Here is a 26,052-nt window from a genome sequence, read left to right on the forward strand (position 1 = left end):
TAGTAACCTAATTTGGCCAAACAAGGACACTTTTCAAATTGTAATAAAAGTCAGAGGGGGAAAAAAGGAAAGAACCTTAAAATAACTATTTTCTTGAAAAAGTCAAACTGCCATTGAATATACGAAAGTTTCTTCAAGTTTAAACTGAAGTAAGATGAAAGCTGAAACTCAACCTCCCAAAATTTAAGCCACGTTGAATTTAGCACGAAAGCAATGGAATGTACCATTCCGCCGACGGGTGACTCATTTTTAATGGGCTGGTCCTGAAGCGATGCCCCGCCCGAAGGAAAAGAGAATGGTCATGCGTAGGAGGGCCATTCATGAAGGTTGTAAGCAAGACAAGGACAAAAGGTGGGAGAATGATTCCCATCTTTCGCGCCCCGCCCCGGTGGGTCGTTCTCCTGCTTAAAATTCAAGGAGGTCGTGGTTGCGTGATAATATCGTCCCACAAGTCTAAATAGAATAGAATAGAATTCTTTATTCGCCAAGTGTGGTTGGACACACAAGGAATTTGTCTTTGGTGCATATGCTCTCAGTGTACATAAAAAGGCAAGAAACATTCGTCAAGAATCCTAAGGTACAGCACTTAATGATAAGTCTATGGTAATCAGGAAACTATCAATATTTGCGTTCGACTTATTCAAAATGAACAACACAGAGTACTGTTTGCTTAATAAAATTTTTTCACCCCCGGCCAAATATATTTCAGTAATTTTCATTAATATTTCCTTAAGCCTTTTCCCCCTGTTCTCCAGCTGGGGGAATACAGGTCGCCTCTGCGGAACTCCCCATTTCTCCAGCGGAGGGCGCGAGAGGAAACCTCTCTAAACTCGCGGGAGTCTTTAGCATGCGGCACCGAAGTCCGCGGATTCCCTTATGGGCCAGCGAACCTTCTGCTCTGGCCTTTCGGGAGTCGTAGTTCTTTGCCTCCAGCGCTGCGTTATTAGCGTGCCCCTGAATCTCCGAGACTTAAGTTTCCCAGCAGGTTCCTGAAAGGGAGGCGCGCGAAGCATCATGGGGCTCGTAGTTCAGCCCTCCTTTTGTCACAAAGCGCCTTAACTGGGCAAGCCTGGCTCGCCAGGACTCCAGCTCCCAGAGGGAACGGCGGCGCCAGCGGCACCGGCACTCGCTTGGCGGGGGCAAGAGAGCGAGTAATCAATCACGGAAAGGAAAATGGTGGTGGAGCGAACGGCGTGGTTCCCCTGTGAGGCAGCGACTGTACCCGTCGATCTACAACGTAGAGGCGCCGCCCGGTCAGAAACCGTCTCCTGATAACCGCTCGGTTTAGCCATGCCCCGATCACGCCGGGGAGAAGGATCCCGCCGAGGCGGGCGAGGTAAGGCGCGGGCGAAAGAGAGCGGCATTGGGTGGGCGATTGCCTCCTTGGGGTGGAAGCCCGGCGGGAAGCTCCTTTCCCTCCGAGGTGGGCGAGCTTTAATTGCTGTGCCCGCCGGCTCGGCTCCCGTGTGGCCTCGGAGGACCTGTAGCAGCTGCCACAGCGGCAAAGCCAGGCTGGAATGCCGCGTGTCAAGAGGGACCGGCGCGCCCGGAAAGCGGACCTTTTCCTCGTTTCCTCCTAATTCCCCCCAGCGCCCGGGTGGAGAAACATGGGTGGAAAGTCAGGCGTGGTGTGGGATTCGTGGGGAAGAAGTCTAAACGTGGTGGTAAATTTGGAGGGGAGGGGGGACATTGAAAATGATATGGAAGGATATCTATCGCCTGCCGGGTACTTTAACCTGAAATGCTGTTCTCCCCAAAGTCCAGCAAATAAATGCCTTTTAAAATGAAGAAGAAAAATCTCACTTTCTTGTTTTCTAGTTCTGGATCCTGATTGAATATCCTCCCCCCCCCCCAATATATCCTTTTTCTCTTTTCATGCTTATTAGGGGAGACTAAATGGTTTCCAGAATATAAGCCCACATAGAGATCCTTGTTCACTATTTTTGGGGAAAATAAGTTGTGTTGAATACACATTAGTTTGTATGCATTAAAAGATGAGCTATGCGGTGGGCTATGCGGGCCACGTGGCCTGAGTGAGAATGCTGCCTCTAACATCTGGAAGCAAGAAAAGAAGGGTGGCTGCCTCTTGTGCTGTGACACAAAACTAGCTGGATAGTGTGACTGACAGACAGCCCAAAGTCTATTGGTGTTTTAAGCTGTGTGAAATAAAGCAGGTTTGATAGGAGAAATGCTTTTCACAGGATCTGTTGCCATTGCACAGTTGCCTATGTACCAAATCTTGTGCTGTTCATGTGCCTATCTAATTTTGCCTTGTTACTAGAAAAACAATGCTGGAACTTGAGTTACAACTGCCGATAGTATCTCTATTATCTAGTTGAATCTGCTGTTGGCTGCTGGGAACAAATAACTTTCCATGTTCACTTTTCATCTCACTGATTTATCATTCTGTTTTGTACTTTGATTTTTTGTAAGTTAGACAGTAGCCACATCCACAGTTGTCAAGAAGTAATGCTTGTATTCTTGTTGTATAAAGAGGATTACATTGAGACATGCTGACTTCATAGTTAAACATTTAACACTTAATTCTCTGTGGCCCAGATGCCTCGGAGAAAGCAATATTTGCCAGCTCTGTAGTATTTCTGCTGTGGTCATCAAATGTTTATTTGGTGACCATTGTATTATCTCAAGTAGCTTCTGTGCATTGCTGTGTACAAAATTGAAATAACTCCTGTAATAGTTCAAAGTACTAACGGCTTTTGTGCACAGAAACCCAGAGTGAGAATATGAGTGATGAAACTTTCACCATGGGGTGAAAAATGGGTATATAGTTGGTTTCACACATTGCATTAAACCATAATACTCTTTGATTTTGATTTAGTGTGACATGGACATAACCATGGCTTGTTCTAGAAAATATGGTTAAAAGAAACCATGGTTTAATCTAAAATGAGAGGCTTTTGAATCAAATGGAAAGGAAATACACGTAATCTTTGACTTACAACCACAATTGAGCCCAAAATTTCTGTCGCTAAGCAAGACAGTTATAAGTGAGTTTTGCCCCATTTTATATTCCTCTCTGGTCACACTTGTTAAGTGAATTACTGCAGTTTGAAAGTTAATTACACAGTTAAGTCAATCTGACTTGCCTATTGGTTTTGCTTGTCAGGTGGTTGCAAAAAGTGATCACATGGCCTCAGGACACTGCAACCATCAGAAATACATGCCAATTGCCAAACTCAGAATTTTGAACATGTGACTGTGGGCATGCTGCAAGAATTGTAAATGTGATAAATGGTCATAAATCACTTTTAGAAAAGTGCTGTTATAAATTTGAATGGTTACTAAATGAATGTTTGTAAGTTGATGTCTACATGTATCATTATAGAAGATATGATGCTGGCCTTCCTATTATTCAACACTTAGATGTAACCTAATTGACTACATCTCATTCACCCTTGCTTCCCTTTTTTATGTAAAGTAATATTACTTGGTTTAGTCTGGATTCGTCTAACAAACTATACTAGATGTGACTAGCTTCTGATGGAAATTTTTGTATACAGTAAATGCAGCCACTGATTGACTTATTTTTCAGTGTGGTTAATTTGGTAAACTGATTCAGCTGACTATGGGGTATTCTATTGTGTTGTGCAAACAGAATAAGGATCTTATATTGAATTAAGGAATTGTCAAAAAAAAAATAGGAGTCTAGCATGTGTTGTAATTCAGCAGGTCAGTTTTACCTTGCAGAAGGCCCTATTCTTATCTAAGAGATTTCTCATTGTAGAAAAGTGAAATTTTCCAGGCAGTGCAGTTTTTCTGATGAAATGAAAGCAATGACACTTATCATGTGTGTCTTTTCATCGGGCTAATTCAAAAAGAAAAGCAATGGGGCATGCTGATCCACCATAGAAATGTCACAAAATCCTCCTGTAATGCATGAAAGTAATGACGTAGTTGGCTAAGCTCCATGAATCGAGCTGGTTCCAAGGCCACCCAGCTGCTGGTGCCCCTAACCCTTAGCATGAGTTGTCATGGGATTCTCCAGATAGACAACTGCGTACAGTACTGGATGGTCGGTCTCCTCTCTATTTAGTATTATTTTATAATGTCCTCTATTAAAACCTGGAGTGCTCCCTTTGAAACACTTTGCTAAGTGGTGTTCATGGATGCGTTCTGCACTTAGGAGAAGTTCAAAAGACATGCAGTCTTTGGACCCATCTTGCCCTAGGAGAAAAACCAGGAGCCATCTACAACATTCATTGTAATGACTGCACACCAACAAGCAGTCAGAAGACACAATATTTCACAACATATGGAAATATCCTTAGTTTTAGTCAGAAAACTGTGACCGTCCTAGACAGGGTAGATTTAATTTAAATCAAGTCAATTTAAATCACTAGTAAAAAGGCTGGATTTAAATCAAGTCAATTTAAATCATAATTTTTAAAGAGCAACTATCATCTCTGTCCCGCAGCGGCTCCTTCTATGATCCTCTGTTGCCTCACTGACAGTCCCAATATTGCAGAATACACAGCCTCATGCTACATAACTAAGCCCCATTTCATGCTGAATAAACTAAAATATTAATGTATCTTAAATATAAAACTACCTTTAGATAGATTTTGACTCCAAAAGCATTTTATTAAAATAGATTTGATAAAAATAAAAAACTGATTTTAATTTTAAAAAATCCAATTTAAATTTTTTTAAAAATGATTTTTTTAAAAAAATATCGATTTTTATCCACCCTGATCCTAGACCAAGACATGTTCAGAAATGCTAGGAATTTCTAGAAGCTTGGCACTCTGACAGATTAGCCATCAATAGACACATAGACATAAATAAAATCTATATACTATGCAAAAGATACAATCAACAAGCCAAAAAGGGAACAAAAAGACCAAAACACCTCCCCACCAGCAATCAACACCCACTTGAACACAGATTAACTCCCAAGATTAACATCAGACCAACAATCAAGTTAACAATACCCCAATCAAGGATCTGCCAGCAAGCAAACAGTAAACAACCCAACCAAATAATCTCTAAGAGCACCCCCACCAACACTGACCTGGCAAGCCACTGGAATATAAAGTGAGAGCAAACTCCACTCCTTACTAGCCCTGATGATGTTATCTAATTTAGGTAATAAAGCATCTGTAAAACAAAAAACCAAAAAACAACAACAAGCAAGCTTAGAGAGCATCAAGGACCCCTCATGTCAACCCTGGGCTACAGATATTCTCCTTTATATGTACAACAACTTTTGACAGGCTGAGCTTTCAACTAGCTGGTTTATTATTTTATAAAACTAAAAAAAAACCCGCCAGGGATCAAAATAATCACAGTTCTCCATGCTCTGGTACACAAGTGTCAAACTCGCAATGTTTTTTCCCTTCGCGGAGCTGGGGTGGGCGTGGCATGATGCAATCAGCCCACAGGCTGCCAGTTTGACACCCCTGCTCTAGTATCAGATAGTAATCGCTCCTAATTTTCATTGGGTATATGGCTACTTTTGAAGACTTGGTTTAATACACAACAGATAGGCTACAAACCTGTAAAAAGCATGTTTGATTAATTGTTTTCCCATGTATTTCTAGGCACAATTCAAAATTATCAATGATTGCGCCAAGGATACTGCTCCCCTTCAAACCTGTCAATTTCTTAAAATTACCTGGGGCCACCCTTCTTTTAGGTTTGCACACTTGTGGGATTCGGGTGCATGGGGACGACTTCTCTGGTAGAATCCTAACTGGAATATCCTCCTTCAATAGGCATCTAGCATTTTACGGTTGGACTTTTAAGGTTTTAGCAGGTTATTATATAATCTATTGAACTTTCTTCATAGATTATTTTATTTTCTGCTGATGTATTTGAAAATTGCTGCTTTAAAGAAATTGAGTACGTTCCTTTCTGAATTGCCAGAGCCTTTTTACACTAACATTGCCTTAAAAACTCTGTTCTGAATGTTCTCCCACTCTCCATCTGTTGTGATTTTTTCCCCTGCAGTCTTATTTTCAACTTCCCTCTCTCTCTAGGTTCTGTGTCCTCCTAAACATATAATAGACATTTCTGACTTCCCTTAATTGCAGCTTGTGTGGTAGTCTATTTCCCCTGATTTCAGCCTTGAGAATCTTAGCAGAACCACTAGGCAGACCAAAGAGCAGTGAAGACGCTGTAATGCCAATGAAATGGTTCTCAATCAGTAGACAAATTTTTCAATTCCCCAAAAGGTTTCCATGAAGCCATGGAGGGGAAACTAAACACATGCTAAAACATGGTCTATGGGTGATCCACCTTGGAATGAAATGCTGATGTAGGTTCAATGAGGACCATTCTAATATACCCTGTTTCCCTGAAAATAAGACCCAACTGGAAAATAAGCCTTAGCATGATTTTTCAGGATGCTTGTAATTTAAGTCCTACATCAAAAATAAGCCCCAGTTAAGATTGTCAACCAGATGGGTGCATTTAGTACCGTATTTTCCTGAAAATAAGACTTAACCAGAAAATAAGCCCTAGTGAGTCTTTTGTAGCAAAAATTAATATAAGACCAAGTCTTCTTTTCAGGGAAACATGAGTAGCAATAGCAATAGCAATAGCAATAGCAGTAGACTTATATACCGCTTCATAGGCCTTTCAGGCCTCTCTAAGCGGTTTACAGAGAGTCAGCATATTGCCCCCAACAATCTGGGTCCTCATTTTACCCACCTCGGAAGGATGGAAGGCTGAGTCAACCCTGAGCCGGTGAGATTTGAACCGCTGACCTGCTGATCTAGCAGTAGCCTGCAGTGCTGCATTTAACCACTGCGCCACCTTGGCCACCTTAGTACATTGGACAGCCACTAATTCTTCACTGAGTCAGTAGGACCAAACGTGATTTTCCAATAACTGCAAAAATCAAGATGCTGGTTTCTTTTGGCGTGTGTTAGCAGGCTGTTTGCAAGTGCTCAGATTAAATACAACTTCAGTTGCACAGGTGCATCTGGCTAGTCCTGCAGTTAATTCGTTGTTCTTGCTCTTTGTCTGGGTTAGAAATGCCAGGTCACCTCTTGGTGATTGACAGGCCCTGCTGGTATAGCACAGTAACTCCAGCTTCCCTTTGTCCCAGGGTGGCACCAAACAGCCCTGTTTGCTTTGGGGCCCACCTGTGTGCTCAGTCACATCTGGCTTCTGCCACTGGTCAGCTTTCTGCTGTGTCAGCTGGAAAGCTAGATACCAGTAACCCTTCAGTGACACTCCCTTGATGTTGACTGCCGACTTCTATTTAAGGAGATGAGTAAGTTTTATATCCCAACTACATTGTTGCTAGGGATAGGAGTTAAAGTACATTTCCTGTTCCCAGTCTTTTAGTCTCATGCTTTTGGGGCTTCTCTGCTACTTGATCACGCTGAAAAGTAGGATTTGTGTTGCCTTATCCTGAACTTGTTTGTAGGCTGTGTCATCTTTTCTGTCTGGTGAAATAACCTCTGCTCCCCAAAAGAAACTCCACATTTAAATATTTTAATGGAAAGCTACATGAACGGGCCCACCTGTGTAACAATAGTTTTAGGAGCCTTTGACTATTGGTCTTCCTTTCAGGGCTTGCTTATGAAGCAGACTGTTGAACCCAAGTATGCTTGTTCTTCACAGTTCATATCCCTTCTTGTTATGCTAGAGTGATAATATCTTAATTATTGCAGGCTAATCACCACCCGTGTGTTGGTCCTTGTGTAGCTTGATTTATCACGGTCTAACAAGGGAAGACTAGCTGGCTCAGCACAAGAGTTGGCTGCCTTCCCAGCTGCCTCCATCCAGCCTGACTTCTCCATCAGGCTATCTAAGGTGAAGCACTCTTTCAAATGCAGTAACCAAGCAGACTGGAGATGCTTCAGAGAACATTTCTTGGAATGTGGATGCTGTAGTGTTGACTGAGACAGACAACTAATATTAAAATACCTTTGCTGCTTTATTTAAAAAAAAAAACATGATGCATCATGAGATTAACTGGCTTCAAATTAGGTCACACCTTCCGGATGCTGCACTTGGCATAAGTGCCCTTCAAGTGCCATGTCTATGCGTCGCCTTAATAACCTGCAATAAGTCTTCAAGTATGATATGGCAGGCTAGGAGCAGGTGCTGTCCTTACTTCTGATATCCACGGTTGAGCTCTTAGCTTTCCAAGAGGCCAGCTGAGGTAACACATTTTCTCAGACAGCTAAGTACGTTGAGGCCATTTTAGTCTACATTTCTGTCAGCTTCTCTGTCAGAGGAAATTGATAGATGTGATTGCAGGAAGCAGGCATGGCTTTTTGACCTGGGTGCCCAAATGATGGAAATTCTACAGCCAGAAGGATTGGTTTCTTAGAAGTTACTGTATTTTTCAGACTATAAGATGCACCAGTGTATAAGACGCACCGAGATTTCAAAGAGGTAAGTAAGGAAAAAAAGTTTTTGCCTTCCCTCAGCTCCCAGCAGCACTCTGCAGGCTTCAGCAGGGCTGTGAGAAGGGCCCCATTTTTACCCACCTACCCACCCCCCAAAAAGGTCAGTTTTTCGCAAAAATGTGATGTGGAGTCAGGCTTTCGGAAGGCCAAAAATGGCTGTATTCGAGGTATAAGACACACCAACATTTCCACGCTCTTTTAGGGGGGGAAAGGTGTGTCTTATACTCCGAAAGATATGGTATGTAGTGATCACCCCAGACCTAGAAGGGTGATTATCTGTAGCTGGTCCCTGAAGTCTGAAAGCATTAAGAGCTTCCTTCTCTTTTAAGTCTGCTATTTGCTTATTGGGAGTAACTTTTTAAGGCTGATGTTTTATTCCTGCATTTTTTTTTAGTACTACTTCTACTACCTTAGAAGACATTTACCACATAGCTCAGATTTTGAACAAGATTATTTGTCATCATAAGTTTACCCCATGGGGACTTTTATATGGGTATTGAGCAAAACCCTGGTCCTTTAAAGTCAGAGAAAGAGGTGATTGGGTTTCTCCTTGTTTTTTCCCCTTTTTTGTGGTTAGTACCAATTATCTCTTAGTCCAGGCCTTTAGTATTTATCAGTACAGTGTGCCAAAGCTGATAGGGCTAGCTTTCTTCAAAGATCACTTGTAGGCTTATTGCTGTCTGCTTGTAACAGAGCTATGTGAGAATGTAAAGAGAGGGGATGGCTTTTCTTCTGGCTTTAGGTGAGTAGAAAAAAAATTCTCTGCCACCACTGCCTTTTTAAACCTTCTCTGGTTGTAGGTTTTTGGGTTTTTTTACACCAGAATGACTGTAGATTGATTGATCATTAATCATTAATCATCTCTTGTGTTAACTTTTTGGACAAATATTTTATAAAATTATTATAGATTGGAAGGGGAAATTATGAGATATTATTGAAAGGGGAAAGGGACCATAGGTTCTGCATCCTGATCTAGATTTTAAGTACGTGTGGTTCCAGAACTAGCCTTGGTGACTTTTATGTTGCATATTGCTTCATTTTGCTTGTGATATCAGTGTCAGCAGCTTTCGTAGTTTATTCTTTTGTGTGTGTGACATGGGTAGCTGTTTGTATCGCCCTTAAGCTTGGAGTTGACTAGGTTGATAATTTGTCTATGTGGTATTTTTGTAGATTTTAAGGTACAGTAATTGCCATTTCTTGGTTTAGTTCTAAAGCATAATATAAATATTAATGTTATTGATGAAAAGAAATGTATTAATGTTAAGAATAGAAAGGAAATATACATCCTAATATACCTCGCAGGTCATATACTGTATATACTCGAGTATAAGCCTAGTTTTTCAGCCCACTTTTTGGGCTGAAAAAAGCCGCCTCGGCTTATACTCGAGTCAGTGAAAAATTTGCCCGAAATGGAGGAGAAAAAGGGGCGGGGCCATGCCGCTGGGTGACACTCGTGAATGGCCCAGTGCCCCTGTGAGTTTCCCCTCCCTCTGTGTCAGTTTGCCGCGCAGCGCGCACCGCACCATCCCCCCTCCTCACGTTCTAATGTAATGCAGGGCTGTCTTACGATTCCCCTTCCTCCCCCTCCTGCCGCTCTGCAACGATGTCCCACCTCCTCCTTGTTATGGCAAGCAGCCACATAGCGATGTCCCACCTCCTCTGGTACAGTGATCCAATGATAGGAATCACTGTGCCGTGTGTCATAGGAGGCGGGACATCGCTCCCGCGGCTGCACGGGACATCATCATGACAGCGGGACATCAGCATCATGAGGTGAGTGAAGTATTTCATTGAATACACCGCTAGTTTACTGTTTTTCTTTGAAATAAATATTCAAAAACATTATTGGTATTTATTTTTATTTTTGAAATTTACCGGTAGCTGCTGCATTTCCCACCCTAGGCTTATACTCGAGTCAATAACTTTTCCAGTTTTTTTGTGGTAAAATTAGGTGCCTCGGCTTATATTCGGGTCGGCCTATACTCGAGTATATACGGTACCTCAGCCTTCACCTGTCTCCCTTTCAATATGATGGACACATGCTAATTTATTAAGCATTCTTAATAAACTGAGAGTGTATGAATCCAAACAACTATGTTATCTCTGAATTAAGTTATTCCATCTAAAGAACTCCCAAGGAACTTTTCAGGTACAAATATATGTTGCAATTGTTATTTTTTATCTTAGTCATCTTTTAGCAGGTTAGTGAGTTCTCCTATGAAATAGTGAAAATAATATTACACCTCTTGATTTTTTAGATTTCTGATCAGGGATGGTAACATTTGTGATGGTCTTGTGACTAGCTTGTCGTGATTATATGTACATCATGGTAAATTATTTCTTGGCAAATTGTGTTTCACCTGGAATAAAGATAATGCACTTCACATTCTTCAGATACAACATTTGCTAGACAAGTTCTTAATCCATTGTAGGTGATCAATTGTGATCTTCTTCATGCTTTCTTTAGGTGCTCGTAGCAACCCCAAGATGGAGTCTCCAGCAAGTGATGATGAAGCAGCTAGTGAAGTGCTCAGTCATTACAGCAGTGCCAGTGAAAGTGCCAGTATAGCTGAGGAAGTGACTGGTGAGTGGTGGCAAAAGATGGTTTAAAAAACCTGGTTGTTCTATAAACTGAAAAAGCCATATTTTTCTAATCTAGCATATAGATATGTACAGTATTAACTTGCAAGTGCTGAATTGTCAATGAAATTCCATAATGAAAAAAGTTTGGTTATATAAATGCCTATTTAATCTACACACCCAACACAATGTATTTTTGTTATTGGCAGGCAACCTTTGCTTATTTTTAATAAATTGAGTGGTGTTAGGGGTGTAAAAGAAGCTGATTTCATAAAAGAGAGGTTGCTAAATTTTTAGCAAATACTTCCACTATGTGTTGAGGTTCCCCAGACAGTGAGTTTATTAAAAGCTAGCGCTTTTGAAAAGACACAATTACTAAAATAACATTGTATTAACACAAACAGAATAATTCAGAAAAATGATGAAAAGATAACCTAGTGTGTAGCAATGATAAAAGTACCGTATTTTCAATCTATAAGACGTACCGCCCCCCCCCCCCAAAAGAGTGGGTGGCAATGTCTGCATCTTATAGAGTGAATGTTGCTGAAGCCATGCCCACCTGCTGGCCCCCACCCTTCAGCCTCTGCCTCCCAGCAATTTGTCTCCTTGCAGCAAACAGCCTGGTCATCTTCAGCACAGCCTGATTTAGTACGAGCAGCTGATTGGCACCTGGATCAGCCTCCTAGAGTACTGACAATCAGCTGTTCCAAGTTGATCAGGCTGTTTGCTGCAAGGAGGCAAATTGCTCAGAGGCAGATTTTTTTTTCTTGTTTTCCTTCCCAAAAGCTAGGTGTGTCTTACGGTCTTATAGTGCAAAAAATATGGTAAATGTTGGAATTAAACATCAGGGCTCTAAAAACGCCTTACATGGAATTTATTACACAAGCTGATGGCCTGAATGACTTTCAGTTGAATGGTTTTTAAAAAATGTAAGCATTTTTTGCTATTATTACAACCTTACCCGTTACTAATTTCTCTGAACTAATTCTTTTAAAACAAGAGCACAGCTAGAACAATGTGTAGTTCAAGAGCTGCCAAAAGCCTATCGAACAAGTGTGTGGAACAAAAAGCTTGTTGAACTGCTAGGCTACAGAATCCTTTTTGCAGTTCTGCCAGTACCATTCAGACCTGATTTCTAGCCCCGGTCCTCTTTATTCTAAGGTTGCAGGATTCCAGGTTCTGAGTCTGGCTGGTCTAATACAGCTTTGATCTTTTTTCTTTTCTTCTGCTGCTTTTCTCAGGAGGGGAAGCAGTAGATGAGCAAGCACAGCAAGAGGAGATGGAAGATAAATTGAAAGAATGCATTGACAATGTAATGGACAAAAGGTGAGATACATATACCCTTGGGTGCCCAGAACCAAAACTAGTATTTGATTTTAAACTTTATCCAAAATATCTAAAATATTGTCTTTTGAAATGAACTTGCTAATCCTTTGATGTAAGTAGGCATTCACATTGTCTTTGGTAATCATTGACATATATTATTTTCCAGTAGCCTTTTCATCATTTTATTTGATGTAGCTGCACCATTATAGCCAGTTTAATGATGGCTTCATCTTCTGCCCCATCTTGGAGAGTGAGGCAGACTGAGTAACTGGTGGACTGATCAGGTGATATCTGAATTTGACACATCAGTTCTTCCACAGGCTCCTGTACCTTCAGTCTGGGGTTCATAACTGGTGGAAAATAAAATTGGACAGAGCAACGTAAGTCAGATATTTAGTCAGCAACAAATGGGCAACTCTGCCCATGGTTTGCTTCTCCATTTGGAGATTGGAGCTGTGGCGTGGATTCTGATTTTGTTTGGCCCAAATACTTGTTTGGGGCAAGTCTAAATTAAGAAGAATTGTCTTGATTGTGTAGAACTCTGTTTCTTGAAAGTCAGAAGTAGCGCAGGGTCCATGCTAAAAACAATTCTCCATGCAACAAGGTGGGGGCATAGAAGAAAGAATAGTGGGTGGAGCCAAGGTGGCGCAGTGGTTAGGGTGCAGTACTGCAGGCCACTTCAGCTGACTGTTATCTGCAGTTCAGCGGTTCAAATCTCACCGGCTCAAGGTTGACTCAGCCTTCCATCCTTCCGAGGTGGGTAAATTGAGGACACAGACTGTGAGGGCGATATGCTGACTCTGTAAACCGCTTAGAGAGGGCTGAAAGCCCTATGAAGCAGTATATAAGTTTAACTGCTATTGCTATTTCTTAAACTCAGAACTGAATATATTTTTCAGCCCATTCATTTACTCATGGGAGATTGAGTTCTGTCCATGTTTTTTACCTTCAGGAAATTGTATTGTCATTTCCTGTTTTGAGCAGTTTTTTAATAGTTTCACCTCTGGCAAATATCTGAAATTAAGGCTTGTACCAATAGAAGATAATATATGTAACTCAGGGTTCAATTGTGGAGTCTTTGGTGCTCTCTGTGCTTGGTTGTTTGCTTGCAGAGGTTTTATTATCTAATTAGGTGACATCATCAGTGCTGGTAATTATGGAGTTTGTTCCCTGTTTCTATACAGTACTTTGCTCAGTTCTTTTCACATGGACATACTTTGACATGGACAACTCATGGACAGAGACAACTATAGTTTCAGCTGGGAGCTTCATCCTAGACCATACCAAATCACAGAAGACAAGGGAATTCCTTGAAGCTTGGCATTCAGACTAATCAGCCGTCACTAGATAAATAGAGCTAAGCCACATTTACACACCCTTCAAATGAGACAATTAAAAAAAATCTGAGAAGAAACCAAAAATAACCAGAACATATCCTCTCTAGCAACCAACATTAAGATAAGCAAGGATTGATTCTAGACAACCAAGCATAACATAACATTAATTGAGGAAATACCTAGGGAAAAATCATATCCTCACCTACACTGGGAGGAAAACTGCAAATAATGCAAATGACCAGTTGTCTGTAAGGAGTATAAATCTTTCCCCACCATCCAGTCAGAGCTGAAGAAGCCTCTTGGATGAGAAGCTAAATGTCTTCAAAGAAAAACCAGAAAGTCCAGTTGCCTCTTGAAAAGGCATCCTTGGGGCAACCGTGACCTGGATGACTGAGAATCTCCATAGACATAAGCAGGGAGCAAACCCCGTACTCACTAGCACTGATGATGTTATTTAGTCAAGTAATGAAACATCTGTAAGCAAACAACCAAGCTCAGAGAGCACCAAAGATTCCACATTAAAACTTGGGTTCTTCTTGGAGTGTTAGCCAGCTGTGTCCTTTCTGATCCTCCCATTGATTTTCAGCTCTTCTGGCCCTTCCCAGCCAAGAGCTAGTCCTCACCTATCCATTCACAGAGGATGAGCAGTATTCATTCAGGGGGCACTGCTCTCCTACTTCCCTTGTGGGTTTTGTTTTTTTTGTTAAATACACACACACACAGGATGGGGGGGATAGAGGCGGAATTAAGTATGAAGCTTCACTCAAGCTTGCTTGCTCCTCCCACTTGTCTGTAATTCATTTTGCTTGCATAAGACCCTGCGCTTGGAGATCCGAGTTTCCTTTTAGCACATAGGAAACTTGAAGCTTTGCCAAAATCATTACCACACCAGCCAGGCTTGGCTCGATGCAGATCCATTGAAAAGGTTTGGTGAAATTTCACTGAACGCTTGGCACAGCGATCTGCACAGCATAGATTGCTGCTGCCCTTATGGCCAAGCTTTTCAGTTGTGCAGAGTGAACTCTAGACAATAACTTCCCACTTCTCCTCCTTCTTTGCCTCCTTTTAACTACAACAAAAATCAACATAATCCTCTATAGGCTGATAACTTTCAGTGATTCGTCTTCATTCCACCTTGGAGCCTGAAAGAGTGAATGCTGGAGGAAATGGTTATTATATCTTCACACTTTGGCTCCTGGGGTTTGCCAGCTCTGCTTCTGGATTGCATTTTGCTCCCAGAAGTAAATATCAGTCTACAAAGTTTCTGGAATAATAGACTAAAGAATTACAGGTAGTTCTCAAGTTACAATGAGAATTGGGGCTGGGATTGCCTTTGCTAAGCTATTATAGCATGACATCACATGATCATATTGCATTATAACAGCAATCCCTGTTGCTGTCATAATCCCAAAACATGCAGATTGTAAGCGTGTATCCCAGGTAAGAAACAGGGGTTGGGGATAAGGGGAAGCTAGGTTAAGGCCAATGCAGGTCACACATGTGTTGGGGAAGGGCTTGAGAGGCTTAGTGCAGGCCATGGTTTTGGCAGGTAATTGGCACGGAGCAGTTGGGCAAATGTGTCTGAGCGTACCCAGAATTTTTTTTATTGGCAAATTTTTCCCAGTGGTGCTGTGTGTGTGTGTGTGTATGAATGTTCCAGCATACCTCTGGAACGCCTTGAGCAATTTCAACCAAATGTGGTACACAGATGACTTACTTTCTGGGAAAAAAATACTATGGGGGTAAATACCCTTGGGATGTGTGTTCTGTTAAGATACAAGCTGTTGTGCCTTAAAATGGCTTCTACTGTACAGGCGTAAAATGGCTTCTACTGTAAAGCACAGTGAAGTTGCCATGGTAACGGCTTCACAGTACTCCACAAGGGGGCTCTCTCTGGTAAGGGGGAAAATCCAACATTATAAATTACATTTGGTACAGACATTTTCCTCCTATAAATAAATACCCGGGCAATGCGGGTTATCAACTAGTTCATTATATTTGACTACATCATTAGCATTCGTGATGATTGAGGGGGAGGATTTTACAGGCATGGCTTGGTGTCATTTCTCAGTTTCTTTCTCACCCTCCACCCCACCACCTTTTTGCCATTCTAGTGCCAAGACCCGGCAGGCTGCCCTCGAGAGCCTGCGGCTAGCATTCTCCTCCAAGACGCTCTTTGACTTCCTGTTGGAACGCAGGCTCACCGTCACAGATTCCTTAGAGAAGTGCCTGAAGAAAGGTGAGCTTCCCAAGGTCTCAAACTTTTGGACTTGAATCACTGCAGTCAAAACACTTCAGATGCTTTTAGTTTAACGGCAGAATAAGCACCTGCTTCACTTTCTCCCATTGTAAATCATGTGGACTTGAAATAGTGTTAATTGATTGCTTTGCTGGTTCTTAAGTGTTGCACTTTTTAACTTCACCCTTCCTGTAATTGGACACTTGGAACTAGGAAAATACTTAACGTATCAAATGTGATCTCACCAATCATTGCAAAGATCTTGTAAAGATAAGTTGGTTTGGGACGCTGTGGAGATGGAAGATGAGGCTGACTTGCTCACCAGTGAAATGTTCAGCAAGAGCTCCTGTCTTTTTCACATAGTCTTAACTTCATTCTCTCAAGTGTCCCTGCTTACTCTGTGAACCTGGGAGGTGGTATCCTTTTGGGGAGGTTCAAGTTAGCTTTGTAATAGTCATGAATGCAGACAGATATAACTGCCATTATCAAATTGAAAATAGAAGCCAATAATAACATGGCATTTCTCCAAAGGAATGGCAAGCCTCGCTTTTAATGTCTTAAGAATTTTCAGAGAGGGGAATGAAGCATCTTTCGAAACAAAAGGTGTCTTACGAAAACCATAAGCTGGTTTTCTTCCATCTGTGCTACATTAGTGTAGAGATGTATAGGATCTCCTGTGTTTGTTGGAATAAAACACATGTCCCATATTAATGTTTGGATTCATTTACCTAAGACATGCATGCATCTGTGGCCTTGGTTTAGCTTTTGACATGCTCTTTATGTCCTGCAAGTCACTCACTGCCTTAAAATAATAAATAAAATATAAGATTTGATTGTGCCTATACTGAAAGAAGACCACATTGTCCCCACTGTATCCAGTTTCCTTTTGCTTCCAGTGTCTGGTGTTTGTTGTCTGCTTTTTCCTTTTCTGGTCTGGAGGCCCTGAATAGTTCTGTATCTGTTCTCCCTGTTAGGTAAAGGGGAGGAGCAGGCCCTTGCTGCTACTGTTCTTACACTACTGTGCCTTCAGATGGGCTCAGGGCCAGAAGGTGAGGAGATCTTTCGCAGTCTGAAGCCGCTCCTCATCACCATCCTGACTGATTCCTCAGCCAGCCCTGTTGCTCGGCAGAGCGTGAGTATCGTATTTTTCTCTGGTTTGCAGCAAAGGGTTTGCAGCAAAAGGAGATGCATCAGAATCATTGCTCTGAATGATTTCACCTTTCCTTCCTTCCTTCTCTTATTTTGTCTCCCCACTGACAGTGTGCAACCGCTCTTGGGATGTGCTGCTATGTTGCTGCTGCAGATATGGAGGTATGCCAGTGTTTCTCTGTTTGGGCTCGCTGGTTGGAATTAAAAAAAGGGCTAGTCTTGATCTCTCTCTTTTGCTGCTGCTGGGTAAGACTGCTTTAACTGGAAAGCTATGGCACTGATGATGTTATCTAGACTAGCCACGGAATGTCTGCAAGCAAAACAACCAAGCTTGGAGAGCACCAAAAAAAGCCATACTTTCCCTTGCGGCTGTCTCCATGAGTCTCCTTCTTAGGTGCATTATGTGAACCTGATGTTGTTCTTCTTCATCCAGGGTGTCTCCTAAAGAGAAACAGAATTTGGAATGTGCTGACTCTTTTCATTAACAAGAAAACTAAGGAGGTTCTGGAGAGGGATGTCAGGTTTCTAAAAAATGCCCTAATTGATTCATGAGTCTCAGGCCAAACTTCAAAAGAAAATTAGCAATTTATTAGGAGCATTTATTTTGGGAAGATCTTTTCGCAGTCAGAGCTTTGCCTTATTTAAATTATAGCTGAACTTTACCCCTGTTCTTTCCCTCCCCTCAATCTGCGTCATAAATCACATTCCCCAATGAGGTGCACCCTTCCCAAGTCTGCTGCAGTAATCTGAGATCTGACTAGTCAAAAGTATGCGTGGAATGCGCTTCCCCCCCCCCTTCCTCACCCTGGCACGGATATGTTTGAAGTTCTATTAATTCCTGCCAAACTTCTGCAATAGAATGGGAAATGGTATTCTGTCAATGTAGTAAGCATCATTTTTATAAAGAATGTTAGTCTAAATTCTAAGAAGAATGTCTGTATTTTTAAAATTTATTAAATGTTGATGCTGTCCATCTTCCTACAAGGTGAATTTTTATGCTATATTGGGGGGTCTGTTTATTGGTTCCTTTTTTATCCTGCTTTTTTGGAGCTTGCAGTGACTTAGTTACTGTATTCATTTTATCCCCAGAGCAACTCTTTAGGATAGATTAGATCAAGAAACAGTGACTGCCTCCAATTACCTGATGAAATTCACAGGACAATGTCAATCGGCTCTTCCTCGAAGTAGACAATCATGTGAATCATGTTGTCTACTTATCCATCATGTACCAGGAACTTTCAAGATGTATGAGACCACCTCTTTAATCCAGTGTTATCTGGGAAAATGAAAGCTGAGGTCCACCACATCTGATAGACACTAGATTGAGGAAGTGTAAGTGTCCATCATGCCACATGGACTATTTGGAAGGCATAGTGGTTGGGATTTAAAATGAGCTTGTTGAATTCCTGTCCCTAAATTTTGCCAAGCATAGATTAGCTGTTGGACTAGTCAATAGTTGTCAGGATCTGGAAACCATCACACCCTGACCCCTAGTACAGTAACTAGAGCTTGTTTAGCTTATTGCATTTTTATTTGTGAGAACTGACTGGTTGTTCTCCTTTTTTCAGGACCTGGTAACCTGTCTGGTCTGCCTGGAAGGTATCTTTGCCACTTCATGCAGCAAGGATGCCAGCTTGGCACCCACCCACCACAGTCCTCTACTCCAGATCTTGCATTGCAATGCACTTCTGTCTTGGTCGCTGCTCCTCACCATCTGCCCAAGCACCCAGATTAAGAAGATCCTGGATGAGTGAGTTGATTGATCTTATCAGGCAGTATTTATTCTAAGATGTAGGAAAATCTTCTTCATTCTAATTGGCCTACAGAAACCAGGATTTAGTAGAGAATCCACAATTAGCTTTGCCTAGATCTTCTAGATGCAGAGAACAGGATGATTGTTGCAAAAAAGATATAGTAGCAACCTCTCTGCAAAATAGCTGAATGATTATGATGATTCTTCTCTTCATTGTTTTGTTAGTCATCCTTAATTATTTCCTTCCACAGACATTTACCTAAACTGTCTCTGATGCTCTCCAGTGATAATGTCAACCTGCGGATTGTGGCCGGTGAAACAATTGCACTTCTATTTGAACTGGCCCGGGACATAGAGGTATGAAATTACTATTCTGACTCTTTCAGGTATATATACATATGTGCACAAAGACATATAATTCCGGATTGAGCATTTTCCAGTCGAGATGCCTTATAGATCCATTGTGTTCAAAATAATGAAGTATTAAGTATTAGTGGATAGTGAGCAATTATGGCAGGGACCCATTATCTTCTCAGGCCCATCTAATTGCCCATTCTGGGCTTCCCCGTAGCATGTCCTAACCTCTGCAAGGAGACCAACACCAGGCACTAGGCAGGCAGGTATGGTGCGTACAACTATGTGTAAAATTTTGGAGTCACTAGGGGCCAAGCACATGCAGGAGAATGAGCTTTAGAAGAGAAGTAGCAAGAGGGAGGCGAGAGAGTCAAAAAGAAAGCTTGAGTGCAGGCAGTTTGAAGGATATATTTGTGGGTGAGGCTTGAGGGGATGTTTATTGCTGGGCCCACACCAGGAGAGAGTTGATAAGAGTAGCAGTGGCAGAAAAACAAAGAAGAGCCATGGTGGAAGCAGTTGAGACATGAAAACAAGAGTGGAGTTAGGAAGGAGAAGCAAAAAGCATGTGTCTGCTCAACAGGCCCACCAAGGTTGGAGGAGGTGCAAAGCTAGGTCAAACCGCTCGTAATCCCACAACGTATGCTGCAATGTCTTGAAAACAATGAGAGAAAAGTCACAAGCTTAGTCAGGAACATGCCAAAGTTGAGAATGGAGGAGACAGGAATGAGAAAGCATGAAACTAGGGCATGAGGCTATATGCCGAAGTGGCTTCCAACAACGAAAGGAAGTTTTTATATGGTTTAAATCCTCTTCCCATTATGATGCACAGCATAAAGTTTTTCCTGCTCAGCAATTGCTAGCAATGAGGCACTTGGCTTGCTTGAAGAGTCGACAGGTTACCACTTACTCACATGATGCTTTGGGTCTGCAGAGCGGAGGGTCTGTAAAACAAGTGAGTCCCATTGCACTCAATTTGGCTGCCAGGCTTAGGTGTTTGTTAGTAGAGGAAGGGCTGGCCACTGATGAATCTGCAGCCCAGTACCCAGCAGGGTCTAAACTACCTATACTTGAAGGCTTGCCCTTGGACATGACACCCAGGATGGCTAGCAGAAGTATTATGGTCCTTGGGACTCATTGTAGTGGCTTGGATAATGAATGTAGATAAGTCATAACTTTAATATTATTGAGCTCTAACTTACTTAAGCAGAATGATCCCCGGCCAAGGCTGGAGCTTAAATTGCTCACTAGTGAATAAAAAAGCATTCCATATTTGTGAGTCTGTATTCTCATTAACAGCCTGTGTCAAATCAATAGATACCGTTTCCTTTTTGTAATTAATTAAATGTGAGCTTGATCAATTTGTTTGTACAGGAGATCCTAAGAACCAGAACCGAGGCTGGTAACTCTTTAATTTACCTGATCTTAGTGAGGCCCCTTCCCCTCTTGCATTGCTGAAATCTTATGAACAAGTTAAATGTTATGAGATTTCAGCTCTCACTAGCTGGTGAGGTGTGAGATGTTATGCAAGATTAATAATCTCTCCCTATTTTGAACATGTTTGAGTACATACTGTATTTTTTGAAGTATAAGATGCACCAAGATTTTGAAGAGGCAAATTAAAAAAAAAAAATGTACTCTGCAGACCTCCCCAAAACGGGTCCATTTTTGGTCAAAAAAAAGGGGGCATCCATAGCTTTTAGGAGGCTTGTAAAGTGCTCCTGGGGTTGGGGGGGGGCAAAAACGAGCAAAAAAAAAACCAGGTTTTTTTTGTGTGTGTGAAAACTGGTCCATTTTTTGTTTAAAAAAAGAGTATGCATAGCCTTTAGGAGGCTTGTAGAGTGCTCCTTGGCCCTGGGGGGGGGGGGCAAAAGCAAGCAAAAAATGGCCCATTTTTCTCTCATTTCTGCCCTCCTCAGCCCCTAGGAGCACTCTACAAGCCTCCTAAAGGCTATGCACCGCCATTTTTGCGAAGGGAGCGGGATTTAAGGAGGCAAAAAAGGCTGTATAAAACGTACCCAGATTTGTAATGTATAAGACGTACCCAGATTTTTTGCCTCTTTTTTGAGGGAAAAAGGTGCGTCTTATACTCTGAAAAATATGATAGTATTAAAACCAATTTTAATTAAGGCAGATATAGGGGATATTTGGGGGAAATGATAACCAACCCAACATCCACTGTAGACCTCTCATTTTTATAGGGAAGAGTAAATTAATAACATTTGAAAGAGATTGACTTATTCCTTTCTTCCCATGCAAGACAGGCTGCCTTTTGGTTAGACTGTGTCCTCTACAGTTAAGCTTAAGGTTAACATCTGTCTTCCCTGTTGGCCCCAGGAGGACTTCTTTTATGAGGACACTGACCTGCTGTGCACCAAACTAAAAGCCTTGGCCACTGACAGCAACAAGTATCGAGCCAAAACAGACCGACGCAAGCAACGCTCCATCTTCCGTGATGTCCTGCATTATATTGAGGTGCCTATTCCTGTCAGAGCTTAACGGATCCTATGAAAGCTGTGCTAACTGGAACTGTGGGAGGTTGGATGGGAAACGTGTCTCAGGAGGCGTTCCCCCTCCCCCTTCTGTTGGCAGGGCTTACAGCTGTTGGTTTTTCAAAAGATCCTTAAGCACTTTTATTTCTGATCCTTACTCTCACGATCCCAAATGTCAGGAGTCATTCAAGTGGAGGCTAGAGAATTATCTGTCAGGAATGAAGCCTCCATTTGCAGTGAGGAGGGGACCTAATGACTTGAATGTGTCTTCCAGCTGTAGTCCAGATGGTGACTGTTCACTTTTGAGGAACAGATACTCTCTGGGCATGTTGGGAGAAATTTCCTCCTTTTTCGTGTTACCTAAATGTTCCAAGGCTAACGTTTAGGTGTAGAAAATAGGTTCCAGTGTCTAACTTAAAATCCTATTTGTCCTGGAAAGGAGGAACATCATCTAGAGATTTCCTCCCTTCCCATCCAGAGCTGAGGAAAGGTGCTGGTGCTTTGCACAGCTCCTCACTATAAAAGAAACAAAACACAATCACAAAGCAGCTTTATGATAATATCCATCCCAAGTAGATGACTGTACAATCGTGTTTTTAGGGTATTATCATAGAGCTGTTTTGTGACTGTTCAGAGCCCTCTTTGGCAGTTCCTTGGTAAGCTCTTGCACAGCTTTAAAACAAATCCTATATATTGATCCTTGCATTCAGCATCCAGGAAGTCTCAGGGCTTTCTAAGCATTTGAGGAAGTAACAGAGTCCAAGGGTCACCCTTCAGTAGTGAGGTGGGTGGGGTTAACGAAAACTCTTCTTGAAGAACATGTTCTCCCTCTACAGAATGGGGAGTGCCATGAGGAGACCATCAAGTTTGGACTGGAGTGCATGTATGTGGACAGTTGGGCAAGGAGAAGGACATACAATGCCTTCAAAGAGGCCCTTGGTTCCGGTGTCAGACACCACCTGCAGGTAAGCAGATGTTGAATGTGTGTGTGGTTTTACTGAGAGATAGTAGCTTGGGACAGCTTTGGATAAGTGGGAAGCCAGTCAAGATGGCGAGCATTGATCCATTCAGTCATCAGGCACGAATCTCGACTCAGTGGTGTTTAATTATTGCTGCTCAGTTTAAATGTGGGTAGTGAAACAGGCATAAGATTTCAGCAGTGGATCACCAGAGCATGACACAAAACTGATCTTCAGCTCTAGGGATCTGCTTATGTCAGCAGCCTCTCCCAGTATATCAGCTAATGGGCCTTCCTTTCTCTTTGCACTTCTCACCCCAGAACAATGAGTTGTTACGGGACACATTTGAACTGGGTCCGCCACTAGTCCTGGATGCAGCCACTGTTAAAGCGAACAAGATCTCACGCTTTGAGAAGGTAGGTCATCAATGCTGCTGAAAGGTTTCTAGAGGTTTCTCCTTTCATTTGCTCAGGCTCCATGGTTTTCACTGATATCAGGGAACTAAGAAGCCCACATCAAAGGGAAAGATGCCATGGTAAAACAAATGTGAAATTCTCATTTCAAGTACTGCGCCGGCTATATTTAAAAACCACGTATTGGGGGCAAAACAGAGAGGGAGCTGTTGCCTTTTTGTCTTGCTTCTGAATGTTCCAGAAGCTTCTATTCCTCTGGAATAGCTTCATCCCAGGATTTGAATCACTCAGTCCTCTTGCCCTTTCGTTAGATTTGGCAAGTCTGACTGTTCGCTTTAGAGAAAAGTTTGTCTTTAGGAGACATAGTAATATTTTGATGGTGTCCTCAGCTGCCAACTAATTTTGAGTGGACCTAGATTGTTGGGGGCCAATATGCTGACTCTGTAAACCGCTTAGAGAGGGCTGTAAGGCACTGTGAAGCGGTATATAAGTCTAAGTGCTAGTACTAGTGTCTTGACATGCCTTTTTTATGATTGTTTTTAATTTGTTTGTAAGCCGCCACCACTTCACCACCATTAGGATTTATGTAACCTTACTAGTTGAAGAAATTAATGAAAATGTTTGATCTAAAGATCTTTGTGCTGTTCTAGCAAGCCTACTCTGTCCTTACTGTTACAGAATTTCCTGTTTTTTCTTTGGTTCAGAATTATGTTAATAATGGGGAACGTTCTACAAGATGTAAAGGGATTCAGTGTTACTACAACAACAGGAAATTACTTTGGGTGTGGTAGACTTTGACCATGATTTGTGACCTCTGAGTGTTCTTAATTAGCACTTTTCTGAGCTAATTGTGACGTGTGTCTCTTCTCCCTCTGGCTGCCCCAGCACCTGTATAATTCAGCTGCCTTCAAAGCCCGAACAAAAGCAAGGAGCCGTGTTCGAGATAAGCGAGCTGACGTCCTCTGAGGACTTCTTTCCTTCTCCTCTTCCTGCCTTCCATAGAAGCCAATGAACTACCACAGACCCGGACCACTGTGAACCTTGCAAGTGTGGAGAGATCCTGAGGCAGAAGCCCCCACAAGGCCTCAGCCCGTTGAAAAATTGGGCTTGGGCCCTGTCCCCCTCAACACCCCCCCACCTTTCTTTGGGGGCTTTTATATATGTACAGAATAATATTTAAATGTCTTGGATGTTTGAATTATGGTGGGATGACAATGGGCAGGCGCCATTTTTATTTTTTTAACCAAAAATTTAAGCGAGGTTAGGTGGTGGGGAGATTTTTCTCTCACCCCTGCTGCTTTTTTTAAGCCAGTAATTTTTTAACCCCTTTCCCCCTATCTCCATTACTGAATGTATTAATCAAAGACTGAAACTTCTCCCTTTGCCTCCTGCAGTTGTGAATTTTCCCAGTGAGGACTTTGGTGGAGAAGGTGGTTTTAGGATAAGGTTATCAACAGCAGCATCCAAAATGGAGGCTGTGAAAGGACTGGTTTGAGGTTGGGTGCCTTGGGATTTTCCCCTCTGGTATATTTGCTGTGAGAAGGATGAAATGAACTTTAGAAATCAGTGTAGATGATTAAAAGTTAGGCTTCATAGCACATGAAGAAATTATACCTCTTCTCTCTTGACACAGTTGGTTAACATTATTGGCCAAATTCTTGTATCATATTTATCACCACTTGTTGTTTTCTTCCTGCTCTTTGGGAGTCAGCTTTGCTCCTCACTTTATTTATTTTTAATGGGAAATTACTCTATTTTGATGACAAAAGGAGAAGCCAAACAAAGCTGGGCCTCAGGCTGAAACAAGGCATTTCCTTGTGTTTGGGGTTTTTGGTAGGCCTGAGCATTCCTCTTTTGTCCAGAGAGGAGGAATCAATCCTATTGTGAGGAAGTTCTCTGGTTTCTGGTCTGGTAAAAAAAAAGCAGCAGGCCTTTGACACCACAGTTGATTTAGTTTTGTTTTTATTATTCATTTTGGAGTGGGAGAGAGAGAAAAATCCATAATGCCGTGGCAGTGGTGCTTCACTTTGTAACTACTTCATTTTTGGCTAACTTTTCACTTTGATTTTTGCCAGCTGGCTTTTGCAGATGTAATAACACAATGTTCAAATATTAGGTTAGGCAACCTTTCTGAGTCGGGGGCACATTTGTAATTTTGAAGTGTCTGAAGTACATACTGAGAAAAATGGTGATACTAGGACATTAGTCCGTTTGCAAAATGGCTGCATTGGTTAACATGATTAGTCACTTAAATTTATATGCTCAAATGTGAATCTTATGTCCTCCCCCAACATGTTCTCTGACACCCCAGTAGGTCATTGTGCAGTTCAAAAGTTGTCCTATAAATAAACATGGTGCTAGAACTTTGTTCTACGGCATCCCACTTTCTATTTAATTTTGAAAATATGCTTTTAAATCACATAAAATGGAAATTGTATGGGTGCTGAGGGAGATGTCTGGGCCATACTCATACTTCCATGCACCCAGTTCTTTATCCCAGATAATTTCTAGTTCGGTACCCTATTCCAGTTTTAAAATCATTATGTCTAAGACAAAGTTGATTAACACTATGCACTAAGACATTTTTTTTTATATAAACACTGAGATTGCACAGAGCATGCACATATATACAGTGTGCTAAACCTCCATGCTTCTCAGAAAACTTCATTGAAAGGAACACAAACTAGCGCTTATGTAAGTGGTATGCAAAGTAAAGTTAATAAGATTCATTTTCAGAAAATCTATTTGGATTTTTGTCTAATATACTGCCTCCCTTGTCTGTTTCTCAGAAGAGAAATCTGTGTTGATCTGCTAGACTATGAGCAGCAATTAACTATAGGAATAAATTGTTGTTGTTTTTTCCAGGAGAATGACTATTAGAAAAATGCCTGTATATTCTCAATGTCTCCTTGATAAATACTGTGTTTCCCCGAAAATAAGATAGGGTCTTATTTTCTTTTGACCCCCTCCAAAATAAGCGCTTGGCCTTATTTTCCGGGAGGCCTTATTATTTTTGAGGTGCAGGAAGCAGCGAGCATGGTCACCTCATGGCTGCTGCTGTGTTGC

General features: G+C 41.8%; 1 protein-coding gene across 2 annotated transcripts; it reads left to right on the forward strand.

Moving 5' to 3' along the window:
• Positions 1-1,057: 1,057 nt before the first annotated feature.
• Positions 1,058-25,381, forward strand: IFRD2 (interferon related developmental regulator 2). Of its 2 annotated transcripts, none has more exons than XM_032209868.1 (12): positions 1,058-1,336; positions 10,855-10,971; positions 12,209-12,293; positions 15,745-15,869; positions 16,844-17,001; positions 17,130-17,180; positions 18,587-18,768; positions 19,023-19,128; positions 21,460-21,597; positions 22,451-22,579; positions 22,894-22,989; positions 23,872-25,381. In XM_032209868.1, the coding sequence occupies exons 1-12, from the start codon at positions 1,291-1,293 to the stop codon at positions 23,950-23,952; spliced, it is 1,314 nt and encodes a 437-aa protein (XP_032065759.1). In that variant the 5' UTR covers positions 1,058-1,290; the 3' UTR covers positions 23,953-25,381. The 2 variants fall into 2 exon arrangements, with proteins under 2 accessions (XP_032065759.1, XP_032065760.1); XM_032209869.1 differs by lacking the exon at positions 1,058-1,336 and adding an exon at positions 9,031-9,129.
• The last annotated feature ends 671 nt before the right edge of the window (positions 25,382-26,052 follow it).

This window comes from Thamnophis elegans, chromosome 2, assembly GCF_009769535.1.
Source record: "Thamnophis elegans isolate rThaEle1 chromosome 2, rThaEle1.pri, whole genome shotgun sequence".
NCBI lineage: Eukaryota > Metazoa > Chordata > Lepidosauria > Squamata > Colubridae > Thamnophis > Thamnophis elegans.